This window comes from Macaca fascicularis, chromosome 2 (assembly GCF_037993035.2).
Source record: "Macaca fascicularis isolate 582-1 chromosome 2, T2T-MFA8v1.1".
NCBI lineage: Eukaryota > Metazoa > Chordata > Mammalia > Primates > Cercopithecidae > Macaca > Macaca fascicularis.
The window spans coordinates 11306680-11332560 of NC_088376.1; the positions used below are offsets into that span (position 1 = coordinate 11306680).

Consider the following 25881-nt stretch of genomic DNA (forward strand, 5'->3'; position numbering starts at 1 on the left):
ATGTCATACTAGAGTAGAGTGGGCCCTTAATTAATCCTGTAGGACTGGTGTCCTTATAAGAAGAGTAGGCCAGGCACGGTGGCTCACACCTGTAATCCCAGCATTTTGGGAGGCTGCCAAGGCTGGCTGATCACTTGAGGTCAGGAGTTCAAGACCAGCCTGATCAACCTGTGAAACCTCATGCGTACTAAAAATACAAAAATTAACCAGGCATGGTGATGGGCACCTGTAATCCCAGCTACTTGGGAGGCTGAGGCAAGAGAATCACTTTAACCTGGGAGGCGGACCTTGCAGTGAGCTGAGATCACGCCACTGCACTCCTGCCTAGGCAACAGAGCAAGACTACATCTCAAAAAAAAAAAAAAAAAAAAATGTGACCCAAGATCTCTCAACTAGGGCGTAGAGGAACCAGGATTTGAAACCAGTTCTGATGGACTCCGGAGCCCAATCCCTTAACTCGCACACCAGTGGTTCTCAATTGAGGCTACACACAGGCATTTCCTGGGGAGTTTAAAGAAATGCCAATGTCTGCATCTCAACCACAGATATCCAAATATAATCAACCTAGAGTAAGGCCTGAGCACCGGAATTTTTAAAGATCCACAGGTGATTCTAATGGACATCCAATTTGAGAGTCATTATTCTAGGCTATCCCACCAGTGTGCAACCTCTGACTTAGGTCACTCAGCTGGCAAGATACAGAGATGAGGTAGATTCCCTGGTATTGTAGCCCATGGTCCAAAACTATTTGGTGACTCTCAGTAGCAACACCATTGCTAAGACCTTTCTGCACTAGTGTTTTCTGGAAAGAACAGTGCTGTTTTACCTTGCGGTAGTAAACCAAAGAAGAGGAGGAGCATCCCAGGCACCGGGGAGTAGCATATGAGAAAGCAGAGATATGAAAGGACTCCGGGCTTTGGGGTAAACTGAGTGATATGGTCCCTAGAGAGACAGACAGTTTGGGAGAAAGAACGTCACACCATTTGGGAAGATCTCTGTGTGCAGGATTATAAAAAGCCTGGAATACACAGCTTGCTTTTGGGAATAGGGAGCCATCTAAGGATTTTAAACCAAAGACAGATGTGATCAGCTTTCCCTTTCGAATGAGGCATTAAATGCAGTGAACTGAGGGAGACTCAAGATGGCTACAGTACATTAGGCAAGAGACTTAATGGTCCTGAACGAGGCAGGCCAGCTTACAGGGAGGAGAGGAATCTCCTTCTGGGGCTCTGATAAGCTGGGGCTGGGCCTAGAGAAGTCACTTTTAATAGACTCCCAACCTCTGTTAGCACTTCACAGTGAATTAGTAGAGAAGTAGAGAGAAAAGAGGGCAGAAACCAAAACCCAAAAGCAGAAATGGTTTTCCAGGTCCCTGGTCTTTCTGTGACCCACTGGTACCAGCACTTGTCCATAAAAGGAAGCCATGGGTTCTCTGAACTTGAGGGAAGGAGACAAACGTGCCTTTGCAACAATTTCCTGTGTTGCCATTTTTTTTTCTTTTTCAAGAAGAAAAGAAAAATGTCATTTGCATGCAGAAACACAAGCTTAATTCCTAGCAATGAGCTTCTGATAATAAGAAAAAGAACCAGGACTATTTCAACACCTAGGCAGATCACAAAGCCTCCAAGGGAGTCTTCTGTGAGGAATGGGGTATTAGGATAAAGCAGTGTGATGACAATGGGAAGGTGTGTCGGGCCTGGATGACATCCAGGATGAGTGCCTGAATGACAAACAGATCAGCATGGGCAAAAACATGTGTTCCCCACCAGCATCTTTCAGTCCCAGTGGAGACCTCTGCAAAGTAAGAGGTTATGATACCCCACCAACCAGAGCAAGCCTGGGGATCCGAAGGTCACAGTGTAGATGCAGACCAGGCCTGTGGCCTCAGAAGATGCTGACCTAGTTTGAAAGTGAGGACTCTCTTCTCCCCATGGGCTATTTGTCCTGTGATGTTATCCCATCTTGCCCATCGCCTGGAACCATCTGGCTTATTTAATCTATGCCAGTTAAATGCTCACATGTGGCCCAGGCCTGCCAATGGGATCCAAGACAAGAGAATCCTTCTTTTAACAACTCTGACAACATCTCCCTTTGGTCTGAGTTTGCGTGTCTGACGCCCAAATCCATGATAGCAGTCTGGGCCTCCCACCAAGTCTTTTCAGTTGAGTGCATTTTAAAAATATGAAGTACTTCAAGTGCACTTAAAAAAAAAAATAGAGACAAAAATCCACCTCCTGCTCAGATTCAATGAAACAATGTGTCCCATGCAAAGGACATCAGCAGGATTCCAATACGAGAAGTAGTTGGTGCCATGAGAGAGAAGGAGCCTTGGGCCAGTAGACAGAGCTCTGAACCTGGCTGTGAAGGCCTGGATTCCAGTCCTCACTCTGCTCCCAAGGCTCTGAAAGCCCCAGGGAATCCTGCTCTGTGTGTCTCAGTCCCCACAGTCTCTCTGTTGGTTTCCCCTTATTTTTCCAACCTCTCTACATGGGGATTCCCTGGGCTCAGCTCTTTGGCCTCTTTTCTTTTCTCTCTACCCTCACTCCCTAAATAATCTCATCTAGGCTTATGACATTTAAAACCACCTAAATGCTGATGGCTCTCCAATTTCATCTCTAGCTTGGGCACCTCCTCTCAACTACAGGCGTGATATTTCAACTGCCGTCTTGGCATTTCTCATGTTTAATGTCTAACAGAATGCCCATGTCCAAAACTGAGCTCCTCATATTGCCCCAAAATTTGTCCCCCACAGCCTTCCTCATCTCAGAAAGTAGACACTCCATTCTTCCAGTTGCACAGGCCAAAAATCCTGGGGCATCTTTGATTCCTCTCTCATCCTGCACATCTGAGTCACCAGCAGATCCTCTCAGCTCCACCTTTAAAGTTTATCCAGATTCAACCACAGCCGCTACTACCCTGGAACAGGCCACTACCACCTCTTTCAAGGAGGACTGCTGGAGCCTCCTAGCTAATATTTCCTCTTTCATTCTTGTATCTCTATGGTCTATTATCAACTTGGCGACAGTACATTGGGTAACATCACCCTGCCACTCAACTTCTCCAGTGGCTTCCTGTCTAATTCAGATTAAAAAACAAAGTTCTGACAATGACCTGATCTCCCTTACCACTCTGGTCCTAACTGCACACATTAGCCTCCTCGTGTATGAACATTTCAGGATGCTCCTGCCTCAGGGCCTTGGCACATGCCATTCCTCTTATTCATTTCCTTCATCTTTTATTTTTTTTCCCCAGTGTCATCTTCTTAGTAAGGCCTTCCCTCACTACCCAGTTTAGATTGTAACTTCATTCCCTACCCTTCCTATCTCCCTTGCCTACTTTGTTCTTCTTCTTAGTATGTAACCCTATCTAATATACCACACATCTTAACTTATATTGTGTATTGTCTAGCTCTTCTATCCACAATAACAGCAATTTAGTAGCTCTTCTCTCTGCCATATCCCCAAGTGTCTAGAAAAATATCTGACACATAATATGCACTCAATAAACATTCATTAAATGAATGAATCTTGAAAATACAGAATATTTTATTACATTCTGTAAATATCACTATGATCCTATTAAGATGGTGATGTAGGATTTTGGGGCTTGTTTTAAAAGAAGTGAAAGGATAAGAAAAAGACTGAAATTCCATCACTACCACCGTTGTATAAGACAACACCTCTCAAGGTAACTGCCTTTAAAAACTTGAATTCTTTTAGAGAAAAGTCAGAGAGTAAGAGATATGTTTGTTTCCAGATAGGAAAGGAAAGAAAGATGTTATGAAGGTTTCAGACAAGAGGGTCAAACACCAAACCAATCTAGGCAGTCTGAAATCCTGCGGTAACAACCAGATGACCTGTTGGAAGGGTCAGGGTTAGGAAATCATTCCAAATTCCTCTCCTCCCCCAAAATAAGGCTAAGTAGCAGTTTGTGATTAAGGCCAAAGGTGGCAGAGACCCTTCAGGGCACTTTATCTGTTTGATTTACAAATAAGGAAACTCATATCTAGGGGAGAGGAAAGACCACGTCACCCAAGGCCAGCAGCCTAGATAATGGTTAAACCAGGTCTGAAAACCAAGGTTGTTGACTCCCAGGCCAATGAGCTCTTCTGTACCACAGCCACTAACACAACCACCTCCACAGGCCTCTGTAACGGCAGAGTCATACAATAGGCGGATTTCATTTCCCTGGTGCATGTGGCAGTACCCAGGCAATGCCAAAAACGACTCCACAGGAAATTCCTTAGCTGGGAGTCCCACAGAGAACCAGAATGGGACTTGAAAAAAAAACTAAATTCCACTGGGGTATTCCAGCCAATGGGAATGGAGCCCAGAAAATCACTGGTGTTTTCTGTTTAAAGATATTTTTTTTAAATAGCTATCTTTGAAGAATGAAGAGTGGTCATGTGCTTCTGGAAAAATGAAATCATTGCTTTGAAATAAATATGAGGGAAGAAAATAAATAACTCTACATATATTAAAATAAACCAGTTCCAAGCTGCAAAGTTAACCCTTGCCTTTTTTTTTTTTTTTTTTTTTTAAGTATTTACCAACCAAGCTTAACTGAAATCACAGAGAAGAAAGAGCCTTTCAGGACTCAAAGAGGAAGCTGCAAATTAAAAGGGAAAGAGGATGAAAGAAGAGCATGAACATTCAGTGAGCATGTGCCCTATAGCGGGCTTTATCACAGACAGGGTATTCTTTATTCCTGGCAATAGTCCTCCAAGGCAGATAGTATTATTTGCATTTTGATGAGGAGGAAAATGAAGCTTACTTAAGGTTATAGAGCTGGTAAGTAGCAGAACCAGCACTCAAGTGTTTTCTGACCCCAAATTTCATGATCTTCTCTTACCCCATGATATACAATGCTGGACAAGTTTCCTATTTCTCTGGGCTTCAGTTTCCCATCTGCAAAATAAGGGCCCTAGCTCAAAGCATCTCTAATTTGTCGTATAGCTCTAATAGTCTATGGACTTACTATGTTGGACATATTCCTTACTTGGCAGTCCTCTCAGTTCTCAGGGATCCTGATCCCCAGGAAGAATCCTAGCATTGAGCTGGTCTCTGTCCAGATGGGCATGAGGAAAGCAATAAAGGCAACAATTTTTCCCAACCCTACACCAGGAATTTCAGCCTCTGGAACTATAATTCAGTGCCTGTAGTTCTATTCCTGGCTTGAACATCAAGACAAGCAAACAAAAGCTCCAGTGGGAGAGGCCCAGGATCCAGGAATTTCCCTGAGGAGTTTATTTATAACACATAAGATACATCTAACAAGTTCATTATGTGGCATGTGGCAATGTATGCAAAGAAAGAACCATCATAGAGAAATCTTCGCCAAGACAGGAGCAAAGCCCATGAGCAAACCTAGAATTCCCTATATGTAGCAAGTATAAGAGGCAGTAAGAGAGGAAGGTGAGGCCTCCTTAGATTGAAACATCTTCCTAGCAGATCAGGAAGAGTCTTGGGAAACAGTTCTGGACTAAAACTAGGTGAGACTTGGATGCTTCGCTCTACCATCACCTGACAGTGGGCCCTGGGGTTAGTTACTCCCACCCTCTCATCACATTTTGTCATTTTTGAAATGAAGCGATTGAGTCTCTAATGGTTCTTCCAACTCTAACATCCCATGACTCTGTAAATACTTGCTTCCCTAAGTAGACTTTGAGAATCATAAAGTCTTACAGTTGGAAGGAAAGCGTATGAAATAGAAAGGAGAGAGAAATATATGAGTTCTTAGCAGGAGCATCTATTCTATTCTCGAATGGATAAAATGAAGAGGAAAGAGTGTAGGCTGGAAACGGAATGAGTTGGAATTAGCCTGGCAAAGGGACAAGAGGAACAGATGGAACAGCATGTGTGAGGTGTCATTATGGCCCTGTGTGGAGGCCGGGTTGTAGGAAGGCAAGAACAGGGAGAACAGTTGAGTGTGTTGCAGTGAGATGGCAGACAAGGCAGATCCAAACCCATGTTCCCCTCTAGAAACATTACAACAACCAGAAACTCGACGAAATTAACTTTATAGGAGTGTTGGAAAATGGCAAAAGGTCCACAGCAAAGAAGTGAATACTCAGTCAAGAAAAAGCCACATTCGAAACATCAGGAAATTCGTGGTGTTTCTACTCACCCTTGACCCACCCTTTCCCTGGTGTGGCACAGGGGAGAGGCAGCAGCCCATGCCCAATATCCTCCCTCAGAACAGAAGGAGCAGATCAGACCTTATTTGCAATGTTTTAACATCTTTGTGGGGCTGCCTGGAGGGCTGATCTCTCTCTTTAACCTAGGGTCGCAGGCATGGGAGTCTGCTTTAGAAAGCTTCGGGGAAACTGCAGACCCACAGACACCCGTGGCGAGACATTATACGTGGAGCTACACAATAGATCATCTAAGACCCAGAGGAGAAGCTGGAGGGAGACTCTGGGAAATGAAGACATTCAAAAGCAGACCTGTATACTGGGAAACTGAAAAAGCCATAGGCCCAGGCAAGATGCATGCTCAAAAAAGAACTGAAAAGACTTCAAGCTTTCACCTCTAGCTGATCCCTAGGTACAGGACATTCCCAGCTAATTGGTGAAGAGCTTCTCTGGCACAAAGCCAGTCTGCAAAGACTGGAAGAGGTGGCTGTACTCCAAATGCCCCATTTTTGAACAACAACAAAATTACCTAAAGAATTGAAAGCAAGAATTCAAACAGATGAATCCTTGTCCACTAATGTTTGTGAAAGCATTATTCATAATAGGCAAAAGGTAGAAACAATTCAAATGTTTTTCAATGGATGAATGGAGTTTTAGGTATCCTATTAGAAACAACAGAAAACAGACTAAGACAGAAAATTGGTACCAAGGAGTGGGGTGCTGCTGGTAATGAATACCTGAAAATGTGGAATTGGCTTTAGAATCATGTAATGGGCAGAGGCTGAAAGAATTTGGAGGAGCAGTCTAAGAAATGCCTAGATTCTGATGAAGGCTTAGAAGACAAAAAGACTAGGGAAAGTTTGAAACTCTTTAGAGATTGGTTAAGTGGTCCTGACCAGAGTGCTGATGGAAATATGAACAGTAAAGGCCATTCTGATGAGGTTTCAAATAGAACTGAGGAACAAGGTATTAGAAACTGGAATAAAAGCCATCTTTGTTATAAATTTGCAAAGAACTTGGCTGAACTGTGTCCACACTCAAGAACTCTGTGGAAGGCCAAATTTGGGAGTGATGAGCTAAGGTATCTGGCAGAATAAATTTCTAAGCAAAACAAGCAGCTGCATGGTTACTTTTGGCAGTTTACACTGAGGCTGAGGAACAAAAAAATAATTGAAAGAATTTATAATTAAAAGGGAAGCAGGGTGGAAAGATTTGAAAATTTCTCAGCCCGGCTGTGTAGAGAGTAAAAAAGCAAGGATGTAGCCCAGAGGCCATTTGCTAAAGAGATTAGCATGGCTAGAACGGAGCCAGGTGCTATTCCTCAAGACAATGGAAGAAAGACCTCAAAGGCATTTTAGAGATCTTCAAGGCTGCCCCTCTTATCACAGATCCAGGGGCCTAGGAGGACAGAATGGTTTCAGGGAGCGAGCCCAGGCACTTTCTATGGGCTTACTATCCAAGACCACCTCCAGACTCTGTGCCCTGGCACAGTTCTCTGAGGCCACCCCAGCCAGAACTGAAGCAGGCCAAGGTGTAGCTCATGCTGCAGATCTGGAAGGTGAGTCATAAACCTTGGAAGCATCCACATGGTGCTAATTCCGCTGACTTGCAAGAAGCAAGAGCTATGGAGGCTTATTAAGCCTTCATCTAAGTTTCAGAAAATGTCATTGATAACCTGACAGCACAGAGACTTGTTGTGACAGTAGAGCCACCACAGAGAACCTCTACTAGAGCAATGCCAAGCAGAAATATAAGGCCAGAGCTGCTGCAGAAGGTCTTCAGTAGGTTGATGCCTCGTGGAGCTCTGGGAATGGAATTCCGCCAAGACCCCAGAGCTTTCAGTATGTAATGCCAGCCTAGAAGAGCTGGGTGGATGGACCCCAGCCAAGCTTCAGAAGCAGAGCTGCCCAAGGCTTGTGGGGCCCAACCCCCACACCAGTGTGTAGAGGATGCCAGAAATTGAGTCAAAGGAGACCATTCTGGAATCCTAAGACCCAATGTCTGCTTTCTTGGGTTTCTGAGTTGCTTAGAGCCTGTTACTGCTTCTTTCTTTTCTCTTTCTCCCTTTTGGAATAGGAATGTGTACCCTATGCTTGTCCCACCATTGTATATTAGAAGTAGATATTTTGTTTTGATTTCACACGCTCATATGTAAGACTTAGGACTTTGAACCTTTAAGTTGCTGCTAGACCAAGTTAAGATCTATGCAGATGGAATGTATGTCTTTGTAGGTGGGAAGGACATGAGTTTTGGGGGGCTAGGACAGAATGCTATGGTTTGAGTGTCCCCTCAAAACCTCATATTGAAACTTAATCCCCAATGTGGCAGTATTGAAAGGTAAGGCTTATAAAAGGTGACCAGGTCATGAAGGCTTTGCCTCACAAATGGAGCAATTCATTCTTGGATTAATAGGTTAATGAATTAATGAGTTATCATGGGAGGAGAACTGGTGGCTTTATAAGAAAAAGAAGAAAGACCTGAGTGAGCACATTAGCATGCTAAGTCCCCTTACCATGTGATGTCACCTTGTGATCACAGAGTCCCCACCAGCAAGAAGGCCCTCGCTAGATGCAGCCCCTCATCCTTAGGCTCCTGAGCCTGCATAATTGTAAAAAATATATTTCTTTGCTTTATAAATTACACAGTTTCAAGTATTCTGTTGTAAGCAACAGAAACTGGACTAAGACAAAATAAATAAGTAAAATGTGTTATATACATTCAAGGAAATACAATTCAACCTTAAAAAGGAAGGAAATTGTGATACATGCTTTAATATTACATACCTTGAAAATATTATGCTAAATGAAATAAGCCAGATGCAGAAGGACAAATATTGTGTCTACTATGCCACTGGAAACATGATTGCTTTCAATCAAGTGAATGCTTGAAATAAATATGAGGGGAAGAAAAGAAATGACTCTCTATATATTAAAGTAAACCAAGTAAAATGGTCAAATTCATAGACAGAAAGTTGAATGGTGGTTGTCATGGGGCTGTGAAATAGATTTGACAGTTTCAGTTTGGGGTGATGAAAAGGTTCTGGAGATAAACAGCAGTGATGGCTACACAGCAATGTGAATGTACTTCATGTCACTGAATTGTGCAATTAAAATTGGTTAAAATAAAAAATTTTATGGAAAACCGGAGGGAAAACATATTTTAGAATCAGGACATGTTGACTTTGAAACGCCTGTGAAACAGTCAAACAGAAATGTCATGGAGAACATAAATGTAAGAAGTCCAGAAGAAAATTCATGCCTTGAGATGTATATATGAGTCATTAGCATACAGATATTCAAGAACACTCAGAATAGATTCAATCAGCCAGAGGACATGGACAAATATGAGAGGATCAAAGAGACTAAGACTTGGAATTGGAGCTTAAAGAATACCAACATTCAGGAGGCAGGTAGAGGCAGAGAAACCTGTGAAGAAGAGAGGAAGGAGACAGAAAAGCTGAAGGTAAATCAGGAGGGTGCGTGTCCCTGAAACCAAGTAAAGCAAGTGTTTGGAGATGGTCAGTAGTGTTGAAGTCCTGTGAGAGGTCAAGAAAAATAAGGTTTAAATGTGTTGATTTTATGTAGCCATAAGATGCCTGCTGGTGAGCTGGATGAGGACCGTTTCTGCAACACTGTGGGATGAACACTAGCCTGCAGGATTAACTGGAAGTGTAAACATGGAGGCAGCCTATGAACAGTCCTTGAAACATTTCATTGTAAATGGAAGGAGAAAAGGCAGGATTTGGCTGGGCGCAGTGGCTCATGCCTGTAATCCTAGCACTTTGAGCGGCTGAGGCAGGTGAATCACCCAAAATCAGGAATTTGAGACCAGCCTGGCCAACATGGCAAAACCCTGTCTCTACTAAAAATACAAAAATTAGCTGGGAGTGGTGGTGGGCACCTATAATCCCAACTACTCGGGAGGCTGAGGCAGGAGAATCACTTGAACCCGGGAGTCGGAGGTTGCAGTGAGCCAAGATCACGCCACTTCACCCCAGCCTGGGTGAAAGAGTGAAACTCCATCTCAAAAAAAAAAAAAAAAGAAAGAAAGAAAGAAAGAAAAGAAAAGAAAAGGCAGGATTTGGAGGGAATGTGTGGGGTTGAGGCAGGTGCTTCAGCGCAGAGAACAGAAAAGTTGGAGGTCCAGGGAGAGGGCAGATGGAGCTCTGGTCTGAGCTTTCATCGTCAGAGCTGACCCAATGGAGAAGACCTGGTGTAACAGTCAGAGTCCTTTGGTTGAAACACACAGAAATGGCAGCTGATTTAAGCATAAAAGGGCAAGTATTGAAAAGCTATGGAGAAAGTTCACAGAATCAAAAAGAAGAATGGAGAACAAGTCGCAGCAAAGGACAAAATTTGGCCATGCTGGGGATACGAATAGCAGAAACAATTTACGATCATGCCAGGGACCACCACTGGAATTGATAGGCTCCATCTGTTTTTAGTGTTTTTATCACTTTGCTCATCATTGAAATTCCAAGCAACTTCTCTTAGGCCATGTGCTTCTTGCTTGGGAGTTGAGGGGAGGTACAGAGTTCCTTGATATCCTACCATGTTATATTGCACGGGGAATAGGTAATTCCTGGAAAAGGAAGTCAGAGTGCTATTTTTAAAGGATATGGAGTAGACGTTGGGCCCCCAGAAAGAAACACAACCAGCACAGGACTGCAAAAATCAGAAACTGGAACTTTGACCTTGAGAAAGTCAGAGCAAGGACACTAACCTTGTTTTCTGATACCCTTTCAGCACTTATTCATTCATGTTTTCATTCAGTTAGTGTACCACAACCCAAAGTGGAGGGAAGTTAACATCCTATGGGGCAACCTTCAGCCATTGAAAGACAGGAACCAGGGGACAGACACCCCTTTACCCCCAAGTGATCTGGAGATGCATTTCATCCGGCTTCTCAGATGGTTCTGTGGGACTGAAACACCCTTCACCAGTAGAGATGGCCAACTTGACAAGGCCTCCTTCCATTGGATTTCCCTCCTGCTTTGCTGTGCTCCCCCTATCTTACTCCAGCTTTCTGAGGTCATACTCCTCAGTCAAGTACTATCATATAAACCTCTGCCTTGACTTCTGCTTTCTAGAAACACAGGCTAAGGTAAGTGCAAGGCAAATCAGGAGCGAGAGGATGGGGTGGGGGAACAGGTGACAGCATGAAGTAGAAGGCCTGAGAAGAGCATCTGAGATGAGACTTGAGCCAACACTTGAGGGAGGTCAGACAGTGAGGCAAGTGAATTTCTTGGGAAAGACCATTCTAGGCAGAGGGAACAGGTAGAATAAGGTCCTAGGCAGGTACATGCCTATGTATTTGGGGAACAGCAAAGAAACCAGGGTAGCTACAGAAATGAGGGCAAAGGGTACTAGAAGATGTCAGTAACGTGGCTGAAGCCACATCACGTTTAACCTTGCAGGACTTGGCTTTTACAGAACAAAAAAGGGAACACAAGAATGGCAGGATCTGACTTAGGTTAAAAGGATTGCCCTGGCTGCAGTGCTGAGAAAAGATCTGTATGGGGAATGTGAAACATCCTCCCCTGTAGGATCCTGCTTGTAAGAACCAGAACTAGAACTAGAAAGTAAAAAAAAATTCAAACCCTTTCGAGGGAGGCTTGAAAGGAAAAAGTCTTCTTTAAAAGGCAGAACTATCCAAAGATGGCATGAGCTGCCTTAGGTGGTAATGATCTCCTGTCACTGGGGGTGCTCAAATACAGGCTGGAGAACTTGTCATTGGAAAGTGTGTGAAAATGCTTTATATGGGCTAATATAGGATGGCACAAAGACAGACTTCCGAATGCTTCATATCATGAGAGCCTCTAAGACCCAGAGACCCAGAGAGAATAATGACCCCCCTAAAGTCCCAGCAGAACCCAATTAAAATTGAACGAAAACCCACAGCTCCCAATGCAGGGCTCAGGGTCCTTCACCTGACCCCATGCTATCATCTTAAAACAAAACAAAAACAAAAACAAAAACAAAATGCTGTTCCCACTTCAAGTACCTTAATTTAAACTGATTTGCTTTGGGATATATAAGTGCAAGACCTAGAAAGAATGAGTGGTAAAGTGAGAAGGAGACTCCGAATACTGTCACAAGCGTAATATGCTAGAGAGGTGAGGATCTGGCTGGAGATGGCTCAGCTTATTGGTTCATTTATTCATTCAATACATTTTTATTGAACATTTGTTAAGCATTCAATAGAGGTGAATGAAATCCATGGAGCCTATGCTTCCTGGAACTTACATCCTCGCAGGGATGAGTAATTATAACTCATCTAACTGAGCTCTAACACCCTTGCTGGGACATTCATCCAAATTATAAGTTTGATGAATGTCCCAGCAAGGGTGTTAGAGCTCAGTGACAAAGACTCTCAGAGCAGAACACAGCCATTGGAGCAGCAAACTGGCAGGAGCAAGGGGGTGTGAGGGAGGGTGAAATCCCCAGAGCACAGGTTGGGGACTGAGTAGGGCAGCTAGAGAAAGGGAAGCCGAGACCCAGTCCTAAAGAATCCAGGGCAAGTCATCAAGAAAGATCTCAGGGCTCAGTTTTCATAAAACTAGATGCAAAAGGAAGTCTATCCCTCAGTTAGAAGGCATTACACCAGGCAGTACAGGTCGATCACCTGGGTGTTTTATTCTAATTCAGATGCTCAGGTCCCACTCCCCCCAAATTTTGATCCCATTGGTCTGGGGTAGAAGCTAAGTACTTATATTTCTTTAAAATCTCCCCAGAATTTCTGAAGTACAGCTGGGGCTGAAAACTTCTGTAGCAAGCAGAGATGTCTGAGAAACCAGAGAGCACCCCCTGTATTCCCCTGCACTCACAGTATTCATTTCTTTGTCTAGTACACATATTCTGAACACCTGCTATCTAGCAAGTAAATCAGGACTTGCTAGATAGCAAGTGTTCAGAATATGGACTAGATGAAGAAATAAGTACTCTGTGAATGAAGTAAAGGAAGCCATCGCTGCTTACTTGCATTCGAGCCAGGGTAGGAGTAAAACTGACTTTATGCTGATTCCCTGAATGACTGCCCTCCATCCCTCCTGACTGTGGACAAGACTGGCCCAGAACTGGAGCTAGATAGAGCCTCATGTGGCAGTGGGTGAGGGGGCAGAAAGGAGAGAAGGGGAGACAGGGTGGTGGGATGGAGGGGACCAACAGCTCATTACAGATCAGGGACAGTGGGGGAATCTCAAACACACATTAATGACTACTAGGCCTTTTTGAAGATATCTTGTCTTTATTAAAGTGTCCCATCTTTATATAAGTGACGCCCCCTTCCTCCATCACTACAGATGATGGTGACTTTCTAGTAAAGAGGAGAGTAGTCAAGTTTTTAACAGAGGTAGGGTAAATGAGACCCCTCAAAAGTGCAGGGAAGGAGGAGAGGGAGTCACGATATTAACAGAGGTGGGGTAAATGAGGCCCCTGAAAAGTGCAGCTTGCTGCCTCTCCCCACCAATTCCATTCCAGACCCCCACTGTCAGAAAGTCTTCTCTCCTCCCATTTCAAGCCATATCACATCTCATTTTAGAGCCTTGTAAGGTTCTCTCACGTATCTGTGCACTTTCCCATGGACAAAGCATTTTACATCTTTAACATCCTCTCTCTTGCTGAAGATACCCCATCCCTGTGGCTTTAGGGGGACAGCTGATCTTTGGCAAGAGGCCTCAAGCTTGGCCAATGTGGGAAAGCCATTCAACTACAATTTCAGCAAAGAACCCAGGAGGCCAGGCCCCTGCTCCTGTATTTTGGCTGAGAATCCGCTAGACTTGGTCCCTGAACTCTGAAGACCCTCCATTCTAATGCTTCCCAGAGATCTTGTGCTTTGCTTCTAAAACTCTGTCTTCTAAATCTCCCCTAAATTCTCTGCCAGTTCATACGCAGTGGGTAAGAAGCCTAGCTCCACGAGACCCCACCCCAACCACCATCTTTCAGGCCGGCAGATACCAGAATCTGGCCTGAGTGGAAAGAAGCTGGAATCTGAGAAACAAAAGCAAGAGACCCTGTGTACTCAGCAGCGAAGGAACAGCCTGATCTCCCCCCTCGTGCACTTCAACGGAAACCTCTGCTGCGTGGTGAAGGCAGAATCATGGATGAGGCTCACACGGTGGGCAAAGAAGCTAATTTAAGGCTGCAGCTAGAGAAAGTGGGAGATCATGAGGTGCAGGGGTGAGGGACTAATAAGAGCAAGGTCAAGCTCATTACTGTGGAAAGCCCTTTTGAGATCACCCAGTCCTCTAATTTTCAAACTTTTTAAAAGTAGTTAAACCCTTTTTTTTTTTTTTTGTACAAAAATCTTAAATGGAACTCCATCTAAAGTAAAGCTGATATGATCGAAGCAAGAGGAGGAGGCAGGAGTTGGAGGATGGGTGGTTAGACCAGGCGTTGGAGACACCCACTAGCTTAGCCTACTTTCCAAATCCAAAAGTCCCTGAGGCACCTACGCAGAACTTTGGGGTCCTGGGTTTCACTATGATAAACCAATGATCTTGCCCAAACCCTAAGTTTTATAGATGGAAAAAACTGTATAATTTGTCCAAGATCCCCACTGAGTCAGTGGCATCACCAGCACTAGAAGTTTACACTGTTCCCAACCCAGGTCTCTCTTCTACCTTCCCATCAGCTGACTGGCACCCTCGACAGGCTCTGGGCCCACCCAGGGAATCTTAGACGGAGCTACGGAAGGATAACTGCAGGTAGATGATCAGCAGCAGGACCGTGGCCCAAAACAAGCACCAGGGGATAGAGCAGAAGTTCCAGCCTGAGCCCGTCTCATCCTGAGGCTTGGTGGGGCTGGGCGCCCGGGAGAAGGTGTAGGTGGTCGCCTCCTCCTCCAGCAGCTTCTCGCTGGGCTTCCAGTGCACAATGCCCTCCTGGCAGGCCTCGCAGAACTCTCCGCGGTGACGCCGGTTGTCCTGGCGGCTGGCCACGTGGATGCGGTACTGGCCGCCGCGCTCGCCGTAGCACTGCTCGCGCAGGCTGGTGATGAGGTTGTCCACCAGGCCCTCGATGTTCTCCTCCAGCATGCTGGACTCGTCCAGCCGCGCCGAGCCGCACTCGTAGCACAGCTGCTTGAAGACGCGCATGCGCACCGAGCCCGCCCGCTGGGCGCGGTCCAGGAACATGTGGAACAGGATGACCAAGTGGGGTGACTGCCAGGTGTGCCAGCACCAGGAGCAGTGGAACCTGCGGAGACGGCAGGAGAGGGAGGAACAGAAGACGGGCGGAGGTGGTGGAAACAGCCCTAGGAATGGGGTGAGGGGACATGGGGGCTCCGCAGAGCCTGGAGGTGGAGGAAGTGTGTTGCCGGTGCCCTGGGTTCATTAGCTTTCCCCAGGAAGCCACTCAGCCTTGCGAGTGCCCCTAGGACTCGAACAGGTTCCTCGGGATGTCACCTGGCATCCAGCAGTGCTCTACCTCCTCAGTGCTTTCCAGAGGCCTAATTCCCTCCACCCCAGCGCTGGGCGTCATTCTTATTCCTCATCTGCAAAATGCCCATGGTGCACTAGGCGAGTCCTTCCTGCTCACACCAGATAAGAAACACATAATCCATCTGCACATTTCTGTCTGTTAACACGTGACTGTGAACAGGCTAGATCCAAATCAGGAGAAAATGACGCCATTACTAGCTATCAGCGTCCAGGCCAGTGCCAGAGTTAATGCATCACAAGGCCTGAAGGTGGAGGCGGTCTGTGCCCAGAGCCCCAAGGCCTGTAGTCTCCCAGGCCTGACTGGGGCCAGCTGGGGATGACAGGTTCCCACCCAGGTCTGGGGCAGCCACAAGTCCTCCCCACTCAGCCCCCACAGACTCCCAGGTCTTCGAGAAGCTCCTGAGTCCCGCCTGTAAGTGTCCAGCCCTTGACACCCCTCCTGTCAGCCAGTCTAGGAGCTTCACATTTTCATTCTCTTCTTGTTCACTCACATCTTTTGAGGACTGTTTCCTCCTTTCGGACCAGACTAAAAAACCTGGATTGAAAAATGTAACTGGAGGGACCTGGAAATCACCTAATTAATCTTTTGTTTTATGCTGAGAAAAAGAGAGTGAGAGAGGCATCCATGTACACACAGCTACAGGCAGAGCCGGCGCCCAGCACATAACAGGTGCCCAGTAATGTTTCCTGAATTGAAGTGAATTGGCTGAATCGGGGCAGGCAGGAAGGCCTTGCTTCTGACTTCCAGGCTGCACCACTCAGCCTCCCCATCTTATGTCCCAAAGGTAAGCCCCTACACTCTGGACCCGTGAACAAGAGTGCTAGAAAATCATCTCAGATAGTTTTTACATACTAATCACCTAGAACTCTTCTTGAAATCAGACTCTGATTCAGGTCTAAAAGGGGCCCACGATTCTGCTTTCCTAACAAGTTCCAGGTGATGCTGACCCTGCTGCTCTGTGGACCACAGGCTGACCTCTCACTGTGCAAATGGAGAAAGTCAGGTCCAAGAAGAAAATCGAATTCCTCAAGGGCCCTGGAGCCAGCAGTAGAGCCAGTTTCTGGCACATCTCATGTATTCAATATTTTAAATGAAATTAAGTTGAATTAAATAGATTTAAACTGGTCCCAGGACGAGCACAGACCTCTTGACCCTCAGTGGGCCTCAAGCCCTTCTTCTCTGGTCTTAAATTACTTTTTAAGAGATTGTTAAAATAGAAAATATGTAAAATGTCAGTGTGTAGGACTCATAAGTATATTCTATGTCTTTATTTTCCAGATGGAAAAATTGTGACGCAGAGAAGAAGAGTAACACAGGTGATCAGTGGAAGAACTGAAATCCAGCTCAAGTGTCCTAGTTCCCAGTTAGGGACTCTTTCTCTGACTTCCAGTCTATGCCAGCCTAATAGTGAGATTGAAGCTAAACACATGGGTTCTATGTAATCTTCCTCTCCTTGGAAGGTGCCCTAGAGCTAGGGACTTAGAGGCGGCCTGCAGGGATCCACCTTCCTGGGCTACTTACCTGCCTGAAGCATGCAACTCCACGTACTGCTTCCAACCAGGGCTCAGCACATTGTGCTTGAGGTTGGGGTCTATGATGAGGTCCCAGCTGTCAGCCGGCTTTGCCTCCTCCATCTTCTCATAGAAGACTTTCTTCCACTCGTCTGTGGTCACGCTTTTACACATGGTCTTGTCAGTAGTGAGGGAGGGCAATTTCCACCTTAGTGAGAACACGGAGAGTGAGGGTAGGTGCAGGGCAGGGCAGCGCAGTCTCCAAGGTCTAAAAATCCTCATCGACAAGACCAGGAGGAAGCAGGACCCAGCTCCCTCCTTTGTCCGCAGTGGAACCTGTTTCCACGGCAACCAGGCAGGGTGCCAGAAGACAGAGCTTGGGGAGGAGAGAGTCTCTGAAGAGGTGTTTCAAGGCCCTGAACTGAGATTGCAGAGGCAGAGTTTGTGGGTCTAAGTGATCCAAGACAGGGTAGAGGACCTGACCAGAGGTTGAGCTTCAGACCATCTCACCCCGGCCTGGAAAGAGTATGGGGAGGTGAGGACTTGGAAACTGGCTCAGTTTCACCTTGCCACACCCTGGAGGCATCATCAGCATCTGGCTGCTATGGTAACCATGATGCCTTAGGGAGCCAAGGAGAAATAAGGGATGGGGAGATGTAAATTTGTTAGTAGATGGAGCAATAATAATAAACTCTCCCTCGGCTCCCCCAGCCATCTTGTGACCAGCACTTTGCCATTTTCAAAACACAATTGGAGGTCTCTTAAGTTATGATTACTATTGCCGCAGTACAGATCAGGAGCCTGGGACTCACCTAGCCTATAAATGGCAGAGCCTGTATACAAATTCAAGTTGTTGACCCCAGACCAGTTCATTAATTCATTCATGTCAAACATATCCTAACATGTGGGTAGAGTTTGCAGACATGTGCCAGGCTCTATGTCAGTGCTTGTAGCTGACTGTGTACCCAATTATTGTGCAATAGGATCCATGCTGTAATGGCCTTGTGCAAGAGCAGCCACCTGTGCACAAAGGTAGGAGCATTGCATCAGCCAGGCTGGAGTAGACAAGATTATTTCCAAGTTGATTATAGAAGTATAGAAGAGGAGCACCACCCACAGGCAAAATACCCTTTACTATATCTGCCTCTCCTGCTATTTTAAATAAATTATTTTTCCTTTGAAAAAATCATATGGGTTTATTCTAGAAAAATTACAAACTATAGATGAAAGAAAAGAAAAGGAAGACTCTTCCATAATGCCCCACCCGAGATGACTACTGTTAACATTATGATATGTACATCCCACTTACCATTTTTCTGTACATGTACATGTGTATATGTGTGTGTATACACACACACATTCTGCACACCACATACATTCTACATACCACATTATGACATTTTCAAAAAATAATATATCATGAATATTTTTCTAGGTCATATTCCATAGTAGGATATTATAGGCTACCTATATTCTGTTATATGGATAGGCATAATTTATTTAGCCCGTCCTGTCTTTTAGGGCATTTCGGTTTTATTTCAGTTTCGCACATTACACTCTTGCCATCTATTTGTATAAAACTTGTTGGCGAAGCTCATTGCAAGGATTAGAGACAACACTTCCTACAATTAGAAAACACATCTCTTGACTCCAGTCTCTCCAGAAGCCTGGTGTGGCTAGCAGAATCTGCGCAGGCTCTTCAAACAGTATGAATTTCAGGCAGACAGCAGATCTTGAAGTTTAGTGATGAAAAAGAAGGACCTAAAAATCACCCGTCTGATAGCAGAAACCATCTTCCAAGTGCTTCTCCTGCCGCTTCATGAATGTTTGATGCCTTGATTTATACTATTTTAGCCTCAGTTTATTCATCTTCTCACTGGGATAATAACAAAACAGTATCTGCTGTGATTAAAAATAGGGGCTCTAGAATGGCTTGCCTGGTTGCTTTGTTGCTGTTGTTGTTGCTGTTGTTGTTGTTGTTGTTGTTGTTGTTGTTCCTGAGACAGAGTCTCGCTTTATTGCCCAGGCTGGAGTGCAGTGGCACAATCTCAACTCGCTGCAACCTCCATCTCCCGGGTTCAAGTGATTCTTTGGCCTCAGCCTCCCAAGTAACTGGGATTACAGGCATGCGCCGCCACACCTAATTTTGTGTTTTCAGTAGAGATGGGATTTCACCATGTTGGTCAGGCTGGTCTCAAACTCCTGACCTCAGGTGATCTGCCCGCCTCGGCCTCCCAAAGTGCTGGGATTACAGTGTGAGTCACCGCACCTGGCCGCTTTTTTTAAAAAAAGAAAATTTCCATGTAGCCTCGTAGGTAGCAATTCTAATATATGTAATCTGTATCTTTTCATCCTAGTAAAAATACATGTTAATGTTTTACACGAATATATTTTTAATTTGCATAGTAACAGCAATCACTATATAGCACTACTATGTAGCAATCACTATATAGCACTTACCTGGTAAGTGCTTAGAAGGCATTGTTCTGGTGCTTTATAAATATCAACTTATTTCATTCAATAACAACCTTGACAGGTAGGTATAGCAGCAGCAGCTCCATTTTGCAGATATGTAAGCTAAAGTCTAGATGTTAGATAACTTGTGCAAGATTTAACAGCTAATAACTAGTTGAATTGGGACTTGAACCTATATGACTGTCTACAAAGCCCCAGCTTTAGCCATTGTGATTCTCAGCATGGAATCTAGAACATAACATCTGCTCATTAAATATGTGTTTCTTCATCATTCACATGGCCATTACAAACCCCAAGAATTGCAAATGAAGTTTATATCATTTCAGCAAATGGGTCACTGGGCCCCCCCACACTGAGGCCACATCTCCCCAAAAGAGGAGTGAGTTGTACTTGACCCACCATGCTCCCTGCTACTGCTGGGGATGCTGCCTCTGCTGCCAAACTTAATGAAGCAATGGTGTCCAAAGACCCCTGATACTCGGTGTAAATATTTTAGAACTGAGAGAGATATTTAGCTTGAAATCTTACCAAAGAAAATATGGTACAGAAAGTCATCTCTAGTCACAGCAACCCTGTAAAGCCTCAATCATTTGATGCCAGGCATCTTGGCTCAATGGAGAGAGCACTTAACAGGAGACACATAGCCCAGCTTTGCTCCTGGCTGGCACTGTGACCTTGGGCAAGTCACTAATTTCCCTTGGCCTCAGTTTGTCCATCTGTTCAATGAAGAATTAGGGGGGATGACAAAGGTAAGGTCCCCTCTGACTTTAGTCATATATGGTTTCAAACAGCTTTATACTTGGAAAACTGAATCCTGGGAGGGCAGGAAGTAGGATGGAGGCCACTGGCTGGAAGAGGGAAGCTTCTAAGAGGCATGGTAGGTAATGCCTGGAGCCAGGCTCTGTCTCCTGGGACCTGCTACATAGTTGACGATCTCTGGGGAGGTGCCACTTTACTAAATTTGTACTGAACACAGCAAGAAGGACAGAAATTAAACGTATCAAGCCACTGAACATTAACATTGGAAAAACCGTTTTTTATGTAGAGATGGAGTCTTGCTATATTGCCCAGGCTGGCCTCAAACTCCTGGGCTCAAGCAAACCTCCTGCCTTGGCCTCCCAAAGTGCTAGGATCACAGGTATGAGCCACCTCACCTGGCTGGCATTGGGAAAAACTTTTAAGTTCTTCAGGACCCTTCATTAAACTCTTAGTCCTTCAAGTCAGTATTCTTACCTCTGAATTAAGGCAACCAACACCTAAATAAGTAAACTAGTTTAACTAACCTCACAGATATGATGGGAACTGCCTCAGGTGGGAGCTACTGGCCAAAATGAGAATGGGGGCTGTGGACCTTCCCAGAAAATACATGAAGCTGAGAGGAGCTTATAACAAACAGTGCTACCCAGAACAAATCCTCTAGAAGTATTTTGCAGGTGTTGCTACAATAAACACTATGATGACAGAAGACAGAAAGTAAGAATCACCAGAGGGTGTGTGTGTGTGTGTGTGTGTGTGTGTGTGTGTGTGTGTGTGTGTGTGTGTAACCAGCTGATGCAATCCCCATTGGCACAAATTAAGTTTTATTTAGAACCTGAGCTTGCTGTGCAGAGGCCAGTATAATACATCCTTCTGGATAGCAGAGTATTTTCTCTAATAAAAATTTCTATCAAGACAGAAAATAACACTGTGGTATTGCAACTTGCTCTCTATCAAATGACCTCTAACACCATGGAATCCACAATATAAAGAATGCCAATTCAGATATCTCTAAAGCTGTTGGCCTCACCCTGGCCAATTTCTTAAAGTTTGTGATCATGCTTTAAGCACATAAAACGGTTCAAACTAAATTCCCAACTAGAAAATAGAGTGATGAAAAGGAAAAACAAGTCTCTAATTTTTTTTCTTGAAATGATGCCCTCATGAAAAATCATTCTCAACTGTGGGCAATTTTCTATCCCTAAATGGCATTTGAGAAGAAGGAGGGATGTGTTTTAGGGCTGGACCCATGACTAGAAGTTTCTATTGGTACCCTGTACCAAAGACCTAAATGTGCCTCACAGTCCCCAAACAAAGACTCTTTCCTCCTAGAATGCCCCAACATTGCTGAGCCAGAGCAGTAAGCCCCTCCATAATCTGTTGACTTAATGATATTAAGAGCGCATGTAGTGGTCTCAACTTTAAAGGAACTTTTAATTTTCTTCTCTAATGGAAATTTTGTTTTCCTTGAAAACTAAGATTTCTAAAATAGCAGAGCTCAAAATTGCGGGTACAGAAAGAAAAGAAAAAAAAAACTAGTTTACCATCAGGGGTAATTTTGAGAGAACCATTCCATTCCACCCTTTAATTCTTGGAACTAAGCACTATATCATCGTGGTTGCTAATTCTGAGCATATACCAAATCCTGGAGAACATTATCCTAGCCCTGCAAGGTCCTGTCCCCCAGCTGATTCTATAACTGAGTATTCCAAAGACCACCACATTGTTCAATCAGGCCAACTGCTTCGGGATTATGGGTGATACCGTTAAGACTAATGAATTTCATGAGTGTGAGCTCATTGCCAGATTTCCTTTACATTGAAATGAGTTGCCAGTCAGAAGCAATGCTATATGGAATATCACAATGGTATATAAGGAATTCTCTAAATCCACTGCTGAGTGCCTGATATGGTTTGGATTTGCATCCTCACCCAAATCTCATGTCGAATTGTAATCCCCAATGTTGGAAGGAGGTCCTGGTGGGAGGTGATTGGATTATAGTGGTGGATTTCCTCCTTGCTGTTCTGGTGATAGTGATAGAGTTCTCATGAGATCTGATTGTTTAAATGAGTGTAGCACCTCCCCCTTCACTCACTCTTCCTCCTGCTCCAGACACGTAAGCCAAGCCTGCTTTGCTTCACCTTCCGTCATAATTGTAAGTTTCCTAAGGCCTCCTTGGCTATGCTACCTGTACAGCCTATGGAACCCTGAGCCAATTAAACCTATTTTCTTTATATTAATAAATTACCCAGTCTCAGGTATTTCTTTTTAGCAGTGCAAGAATGGACTAATACAATGCCCAAATTCCAAGAACAGAGAGAGATCAACACTGAACCACTGAGTGGGGCATGATTCCATGGGGAACCAACCAACGACCTGATGGCAGGTTGATTACACTGGACCATTTCCATCAAGGAAGGGGTAGACCTTTTTTTCACTGGAAGAAACAATTACCGTGAATATGGACTTCCCTTCCCTCTCCACAATGCCTCTGCCATTTGTGAACTTACATAATGCCTTATTCACTGTTATGGTATTTCTCCACTTGGGACTTTCCTTTTAGCTGCTTAGGCTTCTTCACTACATGGTAGTTTGTTTCCAAGAAGATTCATTCTAGGAAGAATAAATGGAAGCTTCCAATCCTCCTTAAGGCTAGAGTCAGAAGTCCCAGAACATCACTCCTGTCATATTCTGTTGATGAAAGCAATCACAGGGCCAGCCTGATTTCAGGGAATGGGAAATAAACCAATTCTTGATGGGGAAATGACTTGTGCCTATAGGAAGGGAAGGAATTGGTGGCAGCCATCTTCGGAGACTTTCAACCACAGTACCTGATTATTTTTCTTCATCCTTCAAAGAGCTTAGTGCCTTGAGAACACTATGTCAAATTCTATGATGTAGGTAGAGGCTGACATTATTTTGCAAAAGCAAGCAAACTAAGGATCAAAAAGGCAAAGTAGCCAAAGCCAAAGAGTAAACTAATCCAGCAAGTCCAATCCCAAAACATAGGCAGATAGGAACAATAGGGCTGCTCCCTTTGGAACAAAGCAAAGGAAAGCATTACAGGTTCCCAGCCTGCCAGTACCACCCCCCTCTGCATGCCCAGTCATGATTTATAAGAATCTCTTCCTCTGCTTCCCCTCCACCCTGACAGCAACCATTGAACTTCTTTTCCAAGCTCTTGCTCAAGTTTGTGAGGCTTATGTGCCTACCATCAGCAAGGGGGCCCTTCAGAGATATACAGCCCAAAATCCAAAGTCCCCCAGTCTTCATTCTGTTGAAGTTTTATTGCCATAAAACTGTGCTTTGTTGTTTTTTTTGTTTTGTTTTGTTTTGTTTTTCAGAGATAGGGTCTCTCTATGTTGCCCAGGTTACTCTTGAACTTTTAGGCTCAAGCAATCCTCCTTTTCAGCCTCCTGAGTAGCTGGAATTACAGGCACACACCACTGTGCCCAGTTTATGTGTTTTGTTTTTTCTATGTTTGTTTTTTGAGACAGGGTCTCACTCTGTCATTCAGACTGGAGTGCAGTCGTTCAATCATGGTTCACTGCAGCCTTGATCTCCTGGGCTCAACTGATCCTCCCATGTCAGCCCGACAAATAACTAGGACTACAGGCATGCACCATCATGATCAGCTGATTTTTTATTTATTTATTTTTTTGTACCGTTAGGGTCTCACTATGTTGCCTAGGCTGGTCTCAGACTCCTGGGCTCACGCGATCTTCCCACCTCAGCCTCCCAAAGTTCTAAGACTACAGGCATGCACCACTGTGCCCAGTCTCTGTGCTTTTTTTTTTTTTTCAAGTGCAAGATCTTGTCTTTGAGAAGAGCATTCATTAGAAAATGTTCTATGGATACTACCAAGGGAACAGGGCCATGGTCCAGGAAGTGAAAAAGGGCATACTTGAGAGAAATTATCAAGTCCTCAAAAACTAATTTCCCCATTTTCAGGATATTCGATCTAGAATAAAAGACAGCTACCTTCCCCTTATTCTGAAGAAGGGGCAAGGTAACATTACATGTGGGGAAGCAACAATTTTATTCATTTATTTGTTTTTTAAAAAACTCTGAATTACCAACTACCATGTGCCAGGCTCTATTCTGGACTCATGGGATGTAGAGATAAATTAGTCTCACTCATTTCATGTCCAATGAACATCAATAGCCAGGTGACCCACACTAACCCAGAGCCTTTGGCTTAGGACATGAAGACTGAGCCTTAAGCATGTTCCTGTTGCTGAGCAGCCACTACTATGGGAATGTATCTTCAGATTGTACCCCCAAGAGATTATTCCTGAAGCAGTTTTGGAAAGACATGCTACTGTTCAACCATAATAACATTTCCTGGAAGGTCTAGTAGGAAATGAAGTCACCGTACATTATCAGACCATCTTACTGTGGTTGAATGGCATATTCATGGGGTTCAGAGGACAGGACACAACTTTCCTTTACTCTTCATCAAGTCTCCAATAGGTTCACTGAGAATCCACCTAGAATGCATGTCCAGAACTTTCCCTTATTTTTCTGGTCTCCTTTCTAGGTCTTCTCTTTGATCTCTTCTGCTCTTCTACTTTCTCTTCAGGACTTTGTTCAACCTTCAGTGCAGAGTATCTATAAGCTAATAACCTTTCTCCCACTAATACTGACCACATTCTATTGCATAGCTGTCATTTCTTACTATGCTAACAAAGTTTATGTCCCTTCATTCTTTTATATCAAAGACCTCTACTCACTAGGGTAAAAGGAAGAAAGAAAATAGAGGAAGGAGGAGAAAAAAAAATCCATTCTGAAACATATTTGCCCCTCCTCTGAGCATGACCTTTCCAAGAAAAGCAATAAAACAAGAAAACTTGGTTCTCTCTTTTGGAAATGAGAGGAAACTACTCTGGACAGCAGATGTGTACTTCACAGTGGCCACAAAATAAACCTGAATCACATTTGCATTCAGTCACTTTGGCTGAGTCTCTACCACATGACCTGAAAATACAAAGATGTATAAAACAGAATTAAGAGTAAAAGGGATCCTGGAAGTTATCTAGTCTGATCCTGATCAGATGTGCCAGTGACTCTGAGACATTTCATGTGAAGATTTAAATAGGCATAAAATAATCAGATTTTAATTTACAGAGAAGGTGATTCTTCACATAGAATGAGGAGACTTCATTGTCTATCTTTAGACAGACCCAGTGATCTGGGATTAGGGTTGCCTCTGAAATCCAAGTAATAACCAATGCCTACTGAGAGCCAAGCAGTTACCAGCCTGAATGTGAACATTTCCAGTGACATGGAGCTCATTATCCACTGGTAGCAGCACTATCTAACCCCTGGCTATCAAGAAGCTTTTCTTTACTGAGTGCCACCATCTCACTTTCTAAAACCTTGGCTCTCTGTGCCTTGCAATAGAAAGCACTTAACAACATGCCAGTCCACGTAAGTAGGCAGCTAATAGTGACTACTTTTGGGGGGTAAAAGGGGTGTTGTAGTTTTATCGTTACCACTATTAAAGCCTATGTTTATAAGTTGTAAAATTCTGCATTGCCAGAACACCACTGGCTTGTTTTATTCT

At 44.3% G+C, this 25881-nt stretch overlaps 1 protein-coding gene across 3 annotated transcripts in view; it reads right to left on the reverse strand.

Moving 5' to 3' along the window:
* RTP1 (receptor transporter protein 1) overlaps window positions 1-25881 on the reverse strand; it is a 139349-nt gene that overhangs the window by 70061 nt on the left and 43407 nt on the right. Inside the window, exons 1-2 of one of the 3 annotated variants that reach the window (XM_045387168.2) lie at window positions 17095-17393; window positions 13359-15327 (exon numbers count right to left, since the gene is read on the reverse strand). The exons of 1 other annotated variant lie outside the window; for it this stretch is intronic. In XM_045387168.2, the coding sequence (XP_045243103.1) occupies window positions 14808-15327; window positions 17095-17366 (792 nt within the window). In that variant the 5' untranslated portion in view covers window positions 17367-17393 and the 3' untranslated portion in view covers window positions 13359-14807. Of the gene's footprint in view, window positions 1-13358; window positions 15328-17094; window positions 17394-25881 lie in introns of those variants that run through there. One more of the 3 variants, XM_005545449.5, reaches the window with a different exon arrangement.